Source organism: Neolamprologus multifasciatus, chromosome 19, assembly GCF_963576455.1.
Source record: "Neolamprologus multifasciatus chromosome 19, fNeoMul1.2, whole genome shotgun sequence".
Classification (NCBI taxonomy): Eukaryota; Metazoa; Chordata; class Actinopteri; order Cichliformes; family Cichlidae; genus Neolamprologus; species Neolamprologus multifasciatus.
The window spans coordinates 7,917,151-7,935,945 of record NC_140457.1 but is presented as its reverse complement, the minus strand read 5'-3'; the positions used below and the strand labels follow the sequence as shown (position 1 = coordinate 7,935,945).

General features: G+C 39.2%; 2 protein-coding genes across 3 annotated transcripts in view; one reads left to right on the top strand and one right to left on the bottom strand.

Moving 5' to 3' along the window:
- LOC146495880 (uncharacterized) overlaps window positions 1-18,795 on the top strand; it is a 188,366-nt gene that overhangs the window by 150,728 nt on the left and 18,843 nt on the right. The window lies entirely within an intron of this gene.
- Window positions 115-18,609, bottom strand: wdr35 (WD repeat domain 35). 2 transcript variants are annotated; one of them, XM_085143548.1, is made up of 28 exons: window positions 18,234-18,609; window positions 18,025-18,142; window positions 16,747-16,818; window positions 16,535-16,627; window positions 14,805-14,933; window positions 14,575-14,708; window positions 14,207-14,372; window positions 13,961-14,103; window positions 12,698-12,823; window positions 12,323-12,508; window positions 10,350-10,385; window positions 10,180-10,240; window positions 9,519-9,663; window positions 9,075-9,144; window positions 8,745-8,798; window positions 8,563-8,672; window positions 8,222-8,441; window positions 8,041-8,121; window positions 7,396-7,532; window positions 6,974-7,177; window positions 6,673-6,819; window positions 5,544-5,676; window positions 5,318-5,428; window positions 4,105-4,269; window positions 3,143-3,283; window positions 2,791-2,947; window positions 1,054-1,294; window positions 115-487 (listed from the first exon to the last, which is right to left on the bottom strand). In XM_085143548.1, exons 1-28 carry the CDS (start codon window positions 18,255-18,257, stop codon window positions 337-339), a joined length of 3,555 nt encoding a protein of 1,184 aa, XP_084999674.1. In that variant the 5' UTR covers window positions 18,258-18,609; the 3' UTR covers window positions 115-336. The 2 variants fall into 2 exon arrangements, with proteins under 2 accessions (XP_084999674.1, XP_084999675.1); XM_085143549.1 differs by lacking the exon at window positions 10,350-10,385.

Below are 18,795 nucleotides of genomic sequence, written 5' to 3'. Positions count from 1 at the left end.
GGCCACCTTCTCCTGCTCTTCTGTCAGGACACCGGCCCAGCCAAGAGATAATCTCTTCAACATGGTTCAGCATTGGCGTCGCCTCCCGGTTGAACAAAGAAACATTTTAAGCTGTTTTATTAACAGAATTATTTATTTACGTGAAAATAGATACAAAGAACCTAAGTATTTTACACTGCTTATAGTAAAAGTCAAAGATTAGGGTGAATCTTGTTTTGGTAGCTCCTCTGTAGCTGCCTCTTCAGGAACTTTAACTTTAAGCCTGAAAGTAGTTAAAATGATTTAACATTTCTCTGTTTTCTATGAAAATAACTTTTCTCATCTTTTGTTCTCCTTTTACAGTATAGGAGTGTGGCACAGCGGGCAGCAGTTATATTTGCTGATTTCTTGATCATGAGCACAGTGTTTGCACACACTGCAAATCCAACAACTGTACTCCTGGACAGGCAGACCAGTTACGATGCAAGTGCGAAATCTTTCCTCCATCCTGACAAAATAAGGAGAAACAAAAGACAGAAAGCTGCTTCAGGTCATACTGTTATCAAAACAATGCACCAGTAAAAGGGCTACAAAGGAAAGACCAGAAGTTTTGCAGAGGCCACTGATTCCTGCTTTCGGTGCTCCATTTTAAATGTGTTTAACTTCGGTTCTGGTTTTGAGTCGTGGCTGTTTTCTCGTTTTGTAGTTTTAGATTTAGTTTATTTCATAAACCCAAGGTGATGAATCACAACACAACATTTGGGGCTAATAGCTGCAGTTCCTCTAATGACCACTAGTCCTCACAGACTTCCCTTGTTGGTTACTTTGCAGTAATTACAAGGTAACTGTATCTGTTCATTGCACTGCACTGCTTAGGGATGAAGCTTGCTAATCAACTAACCAGCTACAAACTTTACACTCCACCATGTCTTTCAACTATCATCGCCAAAATCAACATAACAGTAAAATAAAATAAAAAAAGTTTACATCTAGACATAATTTTTACAACTTTGGGAGATGACGCTGCTCTCAGTTTGATGATAGAGTTTGAAGTTAATTAGCGATAAATCTCACCCCTCTGATGATGCGTTCCACTCGATCATGCGACTGTCCTTTGGGCTGTGCTTCGTAAAGATCTCCAAGGCCAGATCCTCATAGGCCTGCCGCTGTTCAGGATCAAGACTCTCCAGGGATTCCAGCTTAATGAAGGCCTGTGAGCAGGTGCCAAAGGCGCGGTTGGCTGCAGAGCAGACAGCAAGCAGAGAATAGATGTCCACAGGAGGGATCACGTCCTCATACTCACGCAGGTGAAGAGCTAAAAAAAACAAAAAAAACCCAAAATCAATTAATAATAAATAGTGAAAAGTCAGGCTTATGCTGAGTATAGGACAAGTGAAATTGCAAAACCGCCAAAGACCAAAAGATATGTAAATGAAAAAATAAAATTCCACATTTCCCAAGGCACTGATCTGCGATCGTTTCTTCATAAATCGAGGCTAAGTGGCTTCACTGCAGCTGATAATTAAGGTTAAATTTAGAAGAAGGATTACGGTTAACAAAAAGAACTTTTTGCATATCTGGTAAAAATTATGCTTATCTATGCAAAGAATGTTTACACTGTAGACATACGAACATTCAGCTCCATGTCTATGAAAGGCCAGCACACGTGACCAGGAAAATGATTTGCTTCTCACAAAAGACAGTGTTTCAAAAAAGAATCGAAAAACGACATAAACACATGAAATTGAACATATGCCACAGCAATATAAAAAAAACAAAAAGAAACAACCCATTTTTAACTTGTGCTTATGACTGAAGAGTTCTTCCTTCAGTCTCTCCACCATCTGCCTTTTGCTATGCACGTTTGTGAAAAATCCATTGTTAGGTGGCACTTATTTTTCAGCTGCATCTCTTTCCTTACTTTCTCCCGGTTGCTTACACCTTTCCTTTGACAATCCATTACACCTGATGACTTGTCCAAACTTATGTGTAGAAAAGCATGTACTGTAGACACTCCACGTCTTGCTTAGAGAGAGAAGGGCAAGCCTTTGTGCACCTTTAGGGACACTGTGGCGAGAGCATAAAGGTCTATAGGTAAGGGTGACAGAGAGAAGGTGAGTTCTGTAAAAACTCATTCCTGTTTTTTATAATATTGCTGCTTTTGATGGCTGTTCCTCATGCCAACTGGGAATCTCCTGGCAACGCCCCATTGGCTATAATGAGATTTAGATTAACAGGGCAACATTTTAGCCTAATAAGCAGTCCTGAAATATGTTACACTAAATGAGAGAGTTTCTCAATTATGACCATTATTAAATAAGCAAATAATAACTAGTTATTTTGGGCCACAATGGTGGTCCAAAAAAAATTCAACAGAGGTAAAGGAAATGAGCTGTAAAGAAAAAAGCTGAAAAGGAAAATGGGAAAAATTTAACACGATGATTTTTTCATCACACTGCTGGAGCATATGGAAATGATAAAATAGACATTTGATTAATTGCTCAGCCCTAACACTCCGTTTAAAAGACACAAAGAACAGTACAAAACATGCAAAAATGCTCATGTAGTCAAGAAAAAAATATTTTCACTGTCTCTCAATTTTGTACAGTTTTAGAATTCAGCAGATTAAAGCAGCAGAAAGGTTTCTAGTTGTTTTTTTGTATTCGACTTACAGTACAAAACCAATTTGCATCAGTTTTTTAAACAGCAGAAAAAACAAAAAAAAGGTAAATCAATGTGTGTATACTAGAATATAAAGTATGATTATATAATATAAGTAATATAATAAGTACTACAGGAGTGATTTGGCACCTGTGCGCATGGCATTCTCCAAGTAGCCATCGTACAGCTGCCTCTGAGCGAGCAGGAAGAAGTGATATGCCTCTGCTCCTCGCCAGGCATTGTCCACAATGCGATTGTCTGCAGATGTTGCATCTTCCTCCAGCAGGCTAGCAAGTGCATGTGTCGCCTAATTACAGACAAAGATGCACACAATGATATGAACACAATCCTCTGTACATAAACAGATGACATCTTTCCACATAAGCACAAGAATGACTCTTTTCTCTGAAACATATCACAAACAATTTATTCAAACAGTTACTGCAGAAAAATGTCTAATGCACTGGAAAGATTTGGAATAGTACGTGTGTACATGGTTTACCTCTGTCTTCTTTCCTTTGCCTTTGCTCTGCTGTGACGTCTTCACCTGCTTGTGGTAATTTTCCACTAGATGTGCTGCCAGCACGTAGAGCTTCTTCACCCTCAGAGGTCGTGTCCTTTTCTTTGCCTCCTCATCTGCTATCTGCAAACATAAGCTACACTTTCACAAATGTATTTTTCTTTCTCAGCAACCTACACTCAGTTGCGTAAAGTGACAAAGTGAAAACATGTTTTCAGAACTTTTGCAAATGTATTACATCAACAAGTATTATTTATTTGCTTTATTTCAAGTTTATACCAGGCCTATCTTCGCGATGTGATTTGTTCTGTGTCAACATAATTTGCAAAGCACTGACTAATCTTTCATGGAACGAACCAGAATCTTTATTTGTTAACTCTTTTCCCAAAAAGATAATATTTGATGACCTCAATAAAAACGTGATCTGACGACCTTTAGTTTCTCTTTTTTTTCCAAACGTAGCTGCACAAACAGAGACCACCCTCATTGACATCTCATGCAAACCCAGTCATTTTGTTTTATAAAAAAGCCTGAAATATGACAGGAACCATTCAGGAAATATCATTAAGGGATGCTCCTAGTAGGCTTTCAAAGCGTAAAGAGTTAATACACTTTGGCAAATTTGAGGCAAAGTGTGAGTAAAGGCATGGTACATTTAACTTTTTAAGGACTTTATAATTTAAGTCTATATTAAATGTAGGGCCTAACTTGTTAATGAAAACATACAGCAAAATAAAAATTATATATGTGTTTAAAACTAATCTATTGTGGTGGACCACTAGAGGGCTCCACTCACACCCAGTGTTAAGGAAGTGTGTTCCTGTGTTTTGTGGCGCGATTTGTGCAGTGCATGTTGGAGAGGAATAAAGAAGGAGTGAGAAATTATATATGTGTTTAAAAATAATCTATAAAGCTGGTTTACATGAATAAGAATGTTGACTTACCTTAAACATGAGTTTGGCTGCATCAAGAAAATGGTGAGCTTTTCGATACAGCTCCACTGCCTCCAGAGTTTTATTTTTCTCCAAAAGATGTGACGCATATTTTGAAAGGAGAGATTTAATCTCCTTCATATTGTGTGTCCTGGCAAGTTCCACTGCTTTGTTCCACTGCAGGAAAAACATTCAATACAAATTAAAAAAAAAAAAATGTAAATATGTCTTTGTATCATCTTTTTCATGTGGGTGCGAGCTTCCTCCAGGTACTTCCTACTACTGTCAAATGTTGTTCATGTTCATCAAGATAAGTAAATTAGTGTTTCCAAATTGCCTGTAAGTGTGAAAATGACTATTGGTTGTTTGTCTCTCTGTGTTGTCCCTCTGTGTACAATGCCTCCCAGCAGGGAGATTACAATAAGCTATTATTTCTGGGAAGTGCTGAGATTTTCAGTATGTATGCCTATAGACTCTGTCACAAAAACAATGATCAGAACTGAATCTCTCACGGGCAAAAGTTTTTTGTTTTTGTAAATTTATGATTAAACCATAAAATAAAAAACTTTTGAGAGAAAATGGTCATTTAAAAATAATGTATTTCTATAATTATTATGTGAAATCGCAGTTTTTAACATGAATCCATGTTAGAACTGCAACTAATATCCCGAACCCAATGGGCATTAATCGGATGTAACACTGCTGTTCTTAATTATCTCGTCACAAAAGCAACAGCAGTGTCGTGACGGGTTTGGAGAGCAGATCTGGACAATTTAGGCACAAACACTGTGTTTTTCAGAGATCTGGGGTCTAAGACAACAAGATGGTTATAGACAAAGTAGCTGACAGCTTGCCTGTTTTGTTGTCAAATGTGCAGCATTAACACAGCAGGAGAAACCACCCTTAAGGAAGGAAGCTGGGGCTCCTAATGACATATTCTTTTAGAAGAAGAGACCGCCAATAAAGCACAGATTTAACATCCTTTAAACTAAATCTACCTATAAGACAGCTCCATCCTTGGTTTTTCAGGTGTCGTTCCTATTTTCCTGGGCCAACATTTACACTGGAAGAGTCCAGTGACTTTGAGATAAGCATTCACACCCCTGAGCTAAATATCACTCAGGCATAGGTTGGGAGTGGGAGGACAGCAGGAGGCTCAATGACTGTAAATCACTCAGCGTTGCTCAGAAATTGTGGCGCCAAAGTTTTTCTTTCCACCTCTCACCTGGTTCAGATGGACACACGTATCGACGGCAGCTTTGGGCTGGTTGCACTTCAGGTAGGCGTTCACAGCCTGTTCGCACATGCCCACTGTAGCAAACATCTGACCGATCTCCTATAGCATAAATATAGAAAAGATGTGGAAGAGTGATTGTGATTTAAGGTAACATATTTAAAGAAACATCTATATACATATATATATATATTTGATCCAAGAGCGTCTGATTCACCGGTAACAGCTTATGATTCTCTGGCAGAGCGGCGGTCAAACGTTCAAGGCCATCGTAGTCCTCTAGCATGTAGTAGCATTCGGCGAGTCTCTCCTGGTTACGACCCTTAATATAGTACTGCACAGCACTGACCCTTGAAAAGAAATCATATTTAAAGTTTAAAAAAAAAAAAAGGGGGGGAAAAAGCTGCGGCTGTTCTCTGCACTTCTCTCCCAATCCAGCTGATCCATTTTGCCAACCAAGAGTTCGAGTGCTTCAGATTAAATCAAATGTTTTCCCAACAATTTTCTCCAACAAGGAGTGTACTTGGATAACGAGTTAAAAATGCTTAACGAAACATAAAAGATGTGAAAATATTAGACAGTCTCCTGCACAGCAGTAAACAATCAGCTGACAATCAATCTGAAAGTGAAACAATAGTCACTACATGCCAGTTCAGTCAGCTCTTAAATCCAGTGTTCTCCGAGTGAGACTGAGCCAGCTGTTCAGACTGACAGACACATCTGATGACTGTATGACAGAAGCACATAATCTCTAAAAAGAATAATCACAAACAACAGAGGTCAGAGCCACAATTTGAGGTCTAACAACTGATGACCAGATATACACCTCTCCTCATGGCTGGCATACAGGAGCAGTCGATGCAGACCCTCTCATCTCATTGCCTCCATGATTGTCTCCATTTTTATTTCGAGTAATGTCTTCCTCAATTACATTCTGTTCAGGATCAGATTGAAAAGGCCTAACATAACATCTTAGCAGCCACTTCATTATTAACATGAAGTGGCTGCATATGTGTTAAAAGTTGTCTGCAGGTATCCAGAGGCACTCGGTTACACAGGACACCTCTAGTTTGCATAAAGTAGCCTGAAGTTCAACTTTATTCAACTGAGAACTGGCCACCTCATCCCATCCGTGCAAATGAATGCACTGTAGATCTGATTTGATAGACTACAAAGGATGAAGGATGAAAATGACAGATTCTGTGGGCATGTATCATAAAGTTAAAAAATGAAAAAATGAAACCAGTAACACTTGAAGATTAGATTGTAAAAAGTAACATTTTACACTGAGTAAAACTAAGAGAATCAACAACCTCAGAAAGAAGGGGTGAATAAAACTTCAATACCACTTCTGTCTGTCAGCAAAGTAGTCTCCGATGGCATTGTTGGCTTGTTCAAGCAGAGCATCATCACTGTCCCCAGAACCACTTTTGAGCAGGGCCAACACTTTGAACCAGTCTCCAAGCTTGATTCTGAGACTGATAGCGAGATCCCTGCAGTGACAGATATGGTCATTTTGCACCATATTTCCCAGGATGGGGGAAGAAATATGTACTGGAGCAACATTAATAATTCACTTCACAACAGGAAATTTAAATGGGAGGTAGTAGGGAGATTTTTTTTGGATACCAGAAAAAGCCACTGTACCTGCGATCCATTTCCAGGTACATGCGTTCAGCTTCCTCAAACCTGCTAAAGTAAGCCGCCACTTCAGCCTGCTTCATTGGCTCGCTCTGCAAGTTTCCCAGGCGCTTGACAAACTCAATGCCCTGATAGTCTTTGCAACGGACAAAAGCCTGCTCAGCCGTCTTAAGGTCCAGTTTCTGGAGGGCTGCCTCAGCAAGCAGACGCCTGGCAGATTTAGAAAGGAGAGTGTTCTTTGGCTTACAGAAATAATGTAGCACCAAAACATGCAAAGAAAATTTAATCACTGCAAAAGGAAATAGTAGGAAATTGTAGCAGAACACCGAAAGAATGAAAAGGATAAAATAAAGACTTGATTACTACATATATATATTTAAAAAAAACAATATTGAATTAAGAACAGAGGTGGAAAGTTTTTTAATTACCAAAGTCTTGGATGAGGATTGTCTTCAATGAACTGCGAAGCTTCTTCAATGCCCACTTTTTCAATCAGTGCCCGGCTGTCTCTCAGGGAGCGGATTTCAAAGTTGATGAGGTTGTCTTTGTTTGGTCTCTCTGGATCCTGTAATGGAATATTCCTTATTTAAATGATAATTAAGAATAGCAGTGTCAAATATTTTATTTTGAAATTTCAGTCGTTGGGGCCATGGCATAGTCAATAATTCAGGTGATTGCCAAGGTCACAGTGTCAGACTGCTGTTGGTCAGTCTGACCAGAACCTGCAGCAGTTAAGAGTACTGGTCTGTGCAGTTTGCAGAGCAAGTGAGAACTACTGTCACAGCTCCTACGCAGGGCGATTGAACTGTAGACTGAGTGCAGGATGAGGAACTCGCTGGAAAAGCAGCTGAATGATGTGGAGACATGTTAAAAACAGACCTGTCCGAGTGGGCTGAGCTGAGTCAAGATTAGCTAGCTAGCACTGAACTTTCCAAATAAAATGCCTACATATTCACCCTTAACATCTTATAGTCTTTCAAAAACAGACATACTTGTGTAAAGATAGTCAAAAATAAATATGACTGTATTACATATTATATTTGGGCTTCATGCAACTTGTTTCAGACATTTACCTTCATGATTTCATCAAGTAAGACAGATTTGATTTCCAGATCTTCAAAGTTGCAGATGTATCCAGATGTTTGGATGGGTTCCTGTTTTTTAAATAAACAAATTACCCTCACTAAGAATAACATTAATGTTAGTGCAGTCTAAGTTGGAGCTGTACATCAGGTATACTACTTAAGGACTCACCTCTGGGTCTAAGTTTCTAAAAACATACATCCTGGTCTTCTCCATCATAGCAAACAGATCAGGGTTATCATTCGCCCACTTCATGTCCCAAACATCTTTGCGCTCAAACTTAGATGGATCTCCTGTGGATGGCTGGTTTCCTGTCCCATTATCTGTGGAAGTGTGAACTTCCAGATCCAACAGAGTCATAATGCCCGCGATGTCGATTATGGCCAGACGACTGAAGAAAAATAAGCATTATACACGACGACATTAGACTCAAAAATACAACCTAAAATTACTCAGTAAAGCACACCTGTTACTGGTGCTAATCTGTAACACCATAAAGCACCAACACTTACCTTGAGTTGCAGTTTAGGGAGAGATAATGGGCTCTGTTGTTCAAAGTGTACTTCTGGACGAGAACAACATTTGGGAGACTGTATCTGTGGAGGGTGCCAGACTCACGACCCTGTGAAGACGTACACACAGTTATTTTACTCTTGATTCCATTATATGGTCCATTGCACAGGTTTGTACATACCACAATCAGGGTCTTATCTGTAGCTGTAATGCAACAGATGGGATCTCGAGTTGCCTGAAATAAAACAAAAGTGCACATACACAACGTGAGAATCACAATAATCCATATTACTTTAAATTATAAAAAATATCTTTTTCTCACCAGTCAGTAGTTAAATAAGTACGTTTAAAGCCATTTATCTGTATATTTTAATTGCATTAACAGAAACACTTGAGAGTTCAGAGATAAGAGTGTTTAATTTGAATGTAATCAGATAATAAGTGTTAAGTTTAGAACAGAAGAAGTGTCACTTTATTGAAATGTAAGACAGGAGATACACAACGTTCTTACTGTGAAGGCCTTTGTGAAATCTGGGCTGGTGTCACTAGCTCCAGATGGAGTGCTGTCGATGTGATAGACCCTGGAGGTGCAGGAAGTCAGAACACATGAGAAGGAGCCACAGAGACAGACAGCCAGACAGGCAAACAGCTTCTAGTTCACCTGACGTGGCTTGTAATCCAGGTGTTAGGATAGATCTGGCAGAAGATTAGTTCACACCAAGCCGCCGGTCTGGAAACTCACATGAATGAAGCCTTTTTATTGCACTGTCATTATCAAGTCTCACACAGCAACAGTGAGACAGTAAACCTGTGGTTTCATCCACTGGCTCACAGATTCTAACATTGTGGTGACCTGGCCTTCCCGTATCTTTCCATGATTTACTATCTGGCTAATACCTGGCTTTGTTCTATACCCGTCCAGTCCTTGTGACCAGTTTGCAACATGTGAGCTCACCTTTCCCTTCCCTCCTTCTTTGTTCTTGTCACTTGGTTGATCTCCAGGGCGGTCAGTTTTTTTGCCACTCTATACTGCCACATGTAGAAAGCTTCTTTGGATGCAGCGATAACGTGGGTTTTAGTCATGGTAACAAACATTGGATCTGAAGAAATAAAAAAGTGAGCATCACATGAGGGAGAAGATTAAAATATATAACAGCATGGGACTGTGTGAATCTAACAGTGCCAGCTCTGAAAAGATCAAAGCTTCTCCGTGGTTAAAACATCAGGATCTCAATATGTAAAAGCATGCTGTGTCCTTGAGAGGACCCTCATTTCATACAGATGCTCAAGGTTATTGTGGGTGACAGCAGTAATCTCACAGCACACCTTGAACATTTTCTGCAAATTAAATTTTGTGGAGAAATTCTCAGTCTCCCGACCTACTGTTTGACACACACTTCATTTAACGCTGTTTATCAAGTTGGGATATGCAAAGCCCACTGAGCAACATAAAGACAGCCAGTGTTCAGTGCTAAAGGAAACTGGGTGGCTGGAGGTAGGATGTAAGCTATGTCTCTATGAATGTGGTGTGATCTCTCACACTGACATAAAGACAAACAGTGGCCTTAATCATACCAATGCTGCACCACAAGTATTTCTCATCATATGAAACTCACCGATGTCTATGTATTTTGAGTCAAGTGGTGTCCCGATGGAGTTGAACAAAATCAGGACATACTGAAAAACACAAAATGGAGTGACATTATCCTGCAGGTCAATTTAAAACTTTATGTCATAACAAATTGTCCTCTTTTTTGGGGGTGTGAGCTTTTAAATTGTACATTACCCTCCCGTGACTCGCAGATTCTACCTCAGCATCCTCCTGTGTGGCGACGGATTAGAAAAAACAGGAGGCAAAACAGCAGAGAAACATTTGTGATCCTCACACTAGTCCAAATCCACTATTTTTATTACCTCTGTTGCTGGATTTCTGGAACTCTACAACTATGGCTGGGCGATATATTGATTTTAAAAGATATAGCAACATAATTTCATAGCAATGTAAACTTTCCAACTTTCCAACTTTCCAATCCAACTTTCAGAACCTGAAGTTCTGGTCCAACAACAAATAATAACTTAAAATTTTAGAAAACAAGGTTTTGCAGTTGGAGCACACTGAGAAGGAAATTACTCTTCAAAGCCAAGGAATTAAAAAGAATAATTTTTAATGTTCAGAAAATGGCATGTGCCTTATTCATGTTTAAACCCTGGCCACATTTGCAGACTATAAAGTTGGTAACTTTATGCACCAATACTCTACACAACACATTTTAATTATCTTTATCTTAATTACACTGCATAAAAACTTAAAAACAACAATTAATAAATAAAAACAGAAATAACAAAATAACAAAGAAAATTTTTGTTTTCATACATTCTCATTACATCTGACATTTACTGAATCTACATGAGTTCTATTAGAGAAGTTAACTTAATGTTAACCTGTCTATGTTCAGAACTTAATTTACTTTAACTCATTCAGTATTCCTTACAGGGAATGCAATGTGGAATGTGTAGTGTAAAAATGATTTATGCTGTTTAGTTATATTTAAGTTTTTGTTAAAATATTTTTTTATGTCATTTTTAATTTTGTTAAAATAACTTAACTCTGGGTATAAATTAACTCTTTGTTTTGCGGCTCTTATAGTTAGATAATTTGTTAGCATTTGTTTCCCCCGTGTCTCTAAGTTGGTTTAATGAGCCAGAATAAAATTTCCCTCTTTATGCCCAGTTAGGTGAGTTTTGTCAAGTCTTGAGTGGTGAGCATGAATTAGTTTGGCTTCTTATGGGCTCTGAACTTGCTTTGTTTTTATGATTTCTTGGGTAAAAGGAAAATCATTTGTTTCAAAATTACCCTATGTCCCTCATTCCAAATAGCTTGCTCCCTCAAAAAAATCATTAGTTTGGTACTGAAGTAAATCACACAAACTGACAAAAATTGACAAACTGATTAATCAAACAAGGCTACAGCACACTTACAGCTCCCAAATTCTTTCCTTTTCATTGACAAAGACTGTCAGCGGAGTGCCATCAGTCCTGTCTGATGGCATGTAAAGCCATGAAAATGTTCTAGACATAGCATTCGCATAAACCCTCTCTCTCTCTCTCTCTCTCTCTCTCTCTCTCTCTCTCTCTCTCTCTCTCTCTCTCGCTATCCAACCATCCATCTAATTTTGGTCCATATCGCCCAGCCCTTCAATATGAACCTCAAAGATACTTTTTGTAAATTCTTGTGTTTAAGAATTATTTTTAAACTTTCAAAAATAACGAAAATTATCAGCACAATTTAAAGAAATAATATCATATAGTAAAGTCATAGCTCTAAAACTTTACTTCCAAAATGTGCGTGGTGTGTTGAAGAGATAAACTAGTTAAACTAGGGCTGTATTTTTCCAAATAGCACCAGAAGACAGAATTAGCACTGTAAGTCTGCGGAACCTTTATTTAACATATTCTTATTTGCAGTGGTGGCCAAGGAAGAGGCAAAGCTTGGTGAGAAGCTAAAAAGTAATACCAAAAGTTACACTGTAGCACAAATCAGAGAGCAGAACACACCCACTTGTAAAATGCGTCCCCCTGGTGGCACATTTTTCAGTAAAATTCTGCAGAGGTTAATTACAAAAAGTACCTTTAAAGTCATGCAGAGTAGTAATTTGTGTATTAAAGTAGTCTGTAGTGTTTGAAAACAGCAGAGATCTGTCAGTATTTTGGTTGCTTCTACTATCACTTTAAGGTCATGTAATCTATAGGCGCTCATACCTGAGGCTGGGTGTCATCTGCCTTGCTAGCCAGGATGCAGAAGTCCCCAGAGGTGGTGATGGACATCAAGCTTTTGACATACTTGACAAACTTCTCATTGTTTTTAGTGTCCCAGAATACCACGCAGTACTCTTGGCGTTCTGGCTTTGTGTAGGCGTACACCACCGTGCTGCAGCAGTAGCCCCACTGTTACAAGACAGAAAAAGGGTGGATAGATACAGCTAAACCCAGACATATGATCATAGATTGCTTAGCTCTACTGCTTTAGCTATCAAAGCAGATTAAACCTTCCAAACAATGATAAACCTAGAGATTTACCACCATGTTCACCAGGACAAAATACATTTTTCATGAATCACATGTGTTGGCATGCACCTTATAATCTGGTCTAATGTTGGCAAAGTAGATAAAGGACTCCACAGCCAGGGCAATGCGCAGCCCTCCTCCCTCCCAGGCAACTCCTGACATCTGCTTCCCAGGCACTTTGAGAGTTCTAAGATGCTGCACAGACAAAGAAGGTCATTAACGAAAAAAATGGTACACAACTTTTTAATATCACTTCAACTAACCAAACCTGTGAAGTACAAACATCCAAAGAGTTCTTCTCAGTAATCACAATGGTTTCAGTCCAAAATGTGCACAAAGTTAAAAGACAGTGTTTGGCTGTCTTTAAGAACACTGTCTATCCATTTTCTGACACTTATTTCAAAGATATCCAGACTTTATTCTTTAGTAACTACCAACAGTGGTCAAAGGTGACAGCAGAAGTACATTTTAACTCTCCTCACCAAAACAGACTGATACAGCATCCACATCAACAATGCTGATGCTGCACCGATCCATCTCTCAAGCTCTTGCTGGCTTGTACTTGTGGGTGAAGTCCAACACCCACTGGGACTGACTAATAGACTGCACTACTGCTTCCCTGGAATCGTCCCTGTACATCTATATCCAGAGCTTGGTTTGCATTGCTAACAAGCAAGTGAAAACAAACAAAACAAAAAACAACAACAACAATAAAAACAAAATTGCTGTTCTAATTCCACTGTCTAGAGACTTGCAGGAAGACTGTTATCTTTATAAACTGACCCCCTCATCAGACCTGTGGAATATGAAATGCCCATTTTTGTATACGAATAAGAGTGGTTTTTCATCTTTTTCAGGTTTTTTAAGTTTCAGTGTTTCAACTGTAAACTTATTTTCTTGAAATGACCCATCCGTCCCCTACACAAAGCTAGCTTAAAAGAAAAAAGTGTGCATTTGTAGGAGAGATGGTTGAAGACAAACTAATTTGGTGTAGTGGGTTTGTTTGCTTGTTGCTGCAGAGTAAAATCTTCTTTATCGATTAAATCCGTTCTATGGTACAGACTCTCCTCAGTACTGAGATCATGCTGATATTGTTGCCCTTTCGCAGATTACTGAGGATTACTGATTATTGTACTAAGCAGTACAAAATGTGTTGTAAGTCTAGATAAAATTATGTAAGTCAAAAATCAGGCTCCTCTGATCAGTGAACTTTGCTCCAAGACTTCCAACAATATCAGCTCCCCATGCATGCTTAACCTGGATCCAAATGACAGTACCAGATGGTATATAGAACAGCAAAATCCCATCTTATATCAAAGCCATAATGCTCACCTCTCCAAACGGAGTGTAGAACTGCACCACATTGAACTCTTTCTCCATTGCACCTCGAAGGGAACCGGCCACTGCCAGCACACTGCCACAGTGGTTCCACTGGATACTGACCACATTCATCAGAGTATCAATGCACACTGGGTCTGAAGAAAAGGGGTATGAGGACCAAAAAAAGAAGAACTGTAAAAAGGTTTAATTTAACACGGGTGACGAAATTTGAAATTAAATGTTGTTTTTGTGGCTTACTTTCGTCGCTTTCATAACGCATGATCTGACACCTTCCATTGTCAAAACAGATGGCGAGACATGGACAGTCTGGCTCGACGTAACCCCCGCTTCCTGCATACCAGTGGATACCTGCTATACTGACAGCTCCAGTCACATTGGCAAGACAGCTGATGGTCATTTTCATCTGAAAGCCAACACGAGTCAATAAGAGTTAGCATATATCCTTCCTCTGCTTGAGTCACAGTGAAGGAAAATAAAAAATATATATATTATAGTTGCATTATTTAATACTTTTATATGCACTTGTTTTATATGTTCAACTCTGAATCATGCAAAGCTATTCTAGTAGCATACAGAATAAACTGTTTTTAAGCTTACAAACTTACTATGAAGTTTCCTTGATTGTCATAGATGTGTACTTCACCATTTGCCATGCCGAAGAGGAGTATCTTGCTGTCTGGCGACCATGCCACATGAGCAAGCTGGCTTCCCTTTAACTCCTTACCCCAAATCCGATTTCCTTAAGAGATAAGGATATATAATAAAGGATATATTCATATTTACATACTCAGTAAATTCCACAAATATTATTTTTGTTAAGTAAGCAGCAGTTTACCATCTACAGATCCAACGATGACAGCCCCATCTTCATACACAATACAGATCTTTTGACCATCTGCATTCCAGCTCATGCTCCTCACTACTGACTTGTTCCTGTTGTTGATCATCTCTTCATACCATGCACCTTAATAGACCAAAAAATGTTAAAGACATGTTTGTTTGTTTTTTAACCTGTTTCTGTATTTTGCCTGCATGCAGTAATGATCAAATAATGCTAATAAAGAAAAGAACTAAGGACATACTTACTCTGTCCAGCATGTGGTTACCATTGGGTCACGCTGTACCCAGACACAGAGCGAATGTACGTAATTGAGCGTGACCGCCTGACAAGTTGGGCTTGGCCCAGCGCAAAAGACGGACGACCTCATTCTCCTGTGGATCCACCACCCATAAGAGGGGGCATAGGTATCTGATGCCATGTCGACTGGGTCACACCCAAGGTCAATGTCAGGGTCAGAGGCTCTAATGGCTCGCTCCCCAATTACTAAAACTGCTCATAAGGACATTAAATCTCACCTATCTGATGAGGAAGGAAACTGAGCTACTGTATGAGTTCGAAACCAAGTGTGAACCAGATTGTGGAAGGAGCCCTATGAAGCTTGGCGAGCTTGTGGGATTCTGAAGGAAGTAACCTGGAAGACACTGGCAGGATGTAGGCTGCAATGGGCTGTGAGATCAACTTCCAACGCATACAGATCAGTATTTAAAGTTTTACTCTCATCATCCACTGGAGCACAAACTGGGCGTCATCAGGATGCTACAACACAGATACAGCGGCCAGAGAAGCAGAAGAACATCATATCAAGAGGGTCCTGAGTAAATGTGCTTATCCCAGCTGGATATTTCTCAAAGCTGGGAAGGAACCTAAAGAAAGCTCCGAGCAATCCAGGAGAGAAGAAAGACAACTGCTGCCCAATCGAAAATCTTTAGTGATCTCTTATGTGTCTGGAGTATTGGAACAGCTGAGACACATTTTCTCTAAACACCGTGTCTCTGTGGCTTTCAAACCCCAAAACATGCTGTGCCAAAAACTGGTCCACCCCAAAGATCGGGTTCCCTGGCACAAACAGAGTAATTCAGTGTACGCTGTGAAGTCCCAGGAGGATTGTCATGATTTAAACATCAGGGAAACCAGACAATCTCTGGCTAAGTGGATGGCACAACACAGACGAGCTAACTCCTCAGGCCAGGACAATGATGAGGATGTACACATCCTGGACAAGGAGGAACACTGGTTTGAGCGGGTAGTCAAGGAGGCCATTTACATAAAAAGGGAAAGACCATTTCTGAATCAATGGGAGGCCCTGAGGGTGCATCTTTCACCATCTTACAATGCTTTAATCGAAGGTACTACCCAACTCTCTGTGAATGGTACTCATGGCCACTGATCACGACAATTTACATATTAATGATCAAGAAACGGACCTCACAGTCCTTTGTATGTCAGTGGTGCTAGTTTCAGTAATTATGCAAATGTACTGTTTACAAGCCTTGGGAAACCTGCAGCCAGCTGAGACTGAAGAAGTCACATAGATGAGTGATAAAACGTTTCTCCTACTGAAGACGCTAGATCAACATGAACAGAATCAACACTTGGCTAACTTGGGAACGCCTGAGTCTTCTCCTGGAAGAGCTTTAGCATGTGGTCAGGGAAAGGGAGGTCTGGGTGTCTCTGCTTATACTGCTGCACCAGGAGCAGCAGTACAAGCTGGATGGAATAATCACCTCTATAAAGCATCCACACAATGATGAGTCCATTCTGATCACTGGTCGTCAACTTTTCATGCTGTTCATTCCACGTGACCACTTGCACTGCACCTGCATGGGAGGCAGTAATTGAATATTAGATCATTTTCTGACGTCTCATTTTAGAATTGTGAATACTAATATCCTATAACTAAAACTGGCCATAAAATACTTAATACAAAATAACTCACCACTGTGTCCCTCTAAAGTCTGGTTCATTGAAAGGTTACTGGGTGCAGCAAGACCTTTAAGTTTAGCATCATCTGTTTACAAAGGGCGGTAAAAGAGATCAGATCATCACCAAGTAACTGTAGTTTCAGAGGTGTTTATAATGGTTAGCAAATATACAATCATGTTTCCCAAAAAAGGTTTGGACAAGTAAATATGAAAGTAATGATTTAAAAATTCATGCAAAAAGATTTACGAAGAAAATAAGACATAAGACTCTGAAACTGATAAAATTTTGTTTGTTTTTTCTTTTGTTTTTTCTCTCTTTTTTTTTTACTTGCAACCTGTTTAGGATATACCAAGTCTCTTGCCCTGTGAGAGTTGGTGTAGGTACACAAACTGACCCTGAATTGGATAATAAAATCAAAATATTATACAATAAATGTCCAAATGTATAAATTAATAAAGAAAAATAAAACATAATTTAAAAAAAAAAGGGCTTATAAAATGCAGCAGACAAAAAACAGTAATTTCATCAATCATTTCACACATTTTCTCAAACATTAAGAAAACAGTGGCCCTAACTAACAACAGCAGGTTGACTTAACATAGCGGCACAAGAACTGAGCCAACAGTATTATGAAAGTGTAAAACGATTTCCAAGACGCTTTAAGAGCATTTCAAAATACCTTAAATCCGAATCACATTTGCATTACATAACAACTTGGAATGTAACAAATGCACACAGCTGTATGGGATGTATGGGATGTTATTCGTCATTGCCACAATGTGACATCAATATACTGTAATGCTACCAGTGACAAGCAGGTTGTTTATGCAAAATAGCTCTTAGGGACACCCATTAGGTAAACCTATTCAACTATCCTTTAACATAAACATATCATCAACCAATTAGACGGCAGCATCAATTAGTCAATTTAGTCACGTAGACATGGTCAAGACAAATTGATGAAGGATGAACGGAACACCAAAAAGGAAAAGAAAGATGATTAAAGCTTCTTTGAGTGTGCCATGGTTTACTGAGACCCTGTAAAGCCAATCAAAAGGTGGGATGCTGTTTAAATTTTTAGTTTTGGAGGATAATCTTACATTAATTACCTTGCAGTCGCACATTAAAAAAGAGGACACCTGGTCATCCTAATTGCACGTGTTTATAGTTGTTAACGTTAACGCAAATCATTGTTTACTCTTTCTCTAACCATCAAAGGGTCTCTCTGGTGTCCAGGAAATCTTTCTGTGTGCATGCCTCTGTTAATCGTGCACCTTTTTAACTATCTTACCTGTCTGAGTCTCCAGCTTCAGTACTCTCAGAAGACCATCGTCTCCTCCGCAAGCGATGAAGCCTTGATCTTTGTTCCAAGACACACATTTTAGATGGATATTATTGGGAATAGCGATCTACAAGACACGGGAGATAACTGTTACCTAAAACTACGTCCCCCTGGCGTACTTGTGGCCAGTGAGCTGTGTCAGATAACTGCGAACTTACCTTTTTGCTGAGGTATATAAACATGGTTGTGGCGATAAAGTTACATTACACAAATAACAGGCACGTTGAAATTTCCAGGCTCCAGCATTTGGTGAATGTAACGATTACTTTAGCATAGATTGCTGACTTAGCTAGTTAGCGGCTAGTGTTAAGTGGCCAATGGTAAACTGTTACCGTCAGCTAGAGACGTTCATAAAATCATGACTCACACATTTAAAGATTCCCTGCAGAAAAAGTACGTTAAATCAGCAAATATATTGGAAAACAGTTAAAAATCGATGTTTCGTAGCTAATGGTGGCTGCCTTGGGTGCTCAGAGCCTGTAGCTTCCCTCGGTCTCCCGTGGTAACGGTAAATCGGAAACTGGGAGACTCGGTGCTCCCTGGTAGTTGTAGTTTTTTTATTAGCTGAGACGAAAGGCATTGAACAGAGCTTCCAATCATGTTTGGTAATGTATTTTCTCATATGCCCAAAAGATTATTCAAATACATTTAAATATTTAAGTTATTACATATTAAAAGACAAAAATATAACATTTCCTGATCATAGACTGTCTGATAATA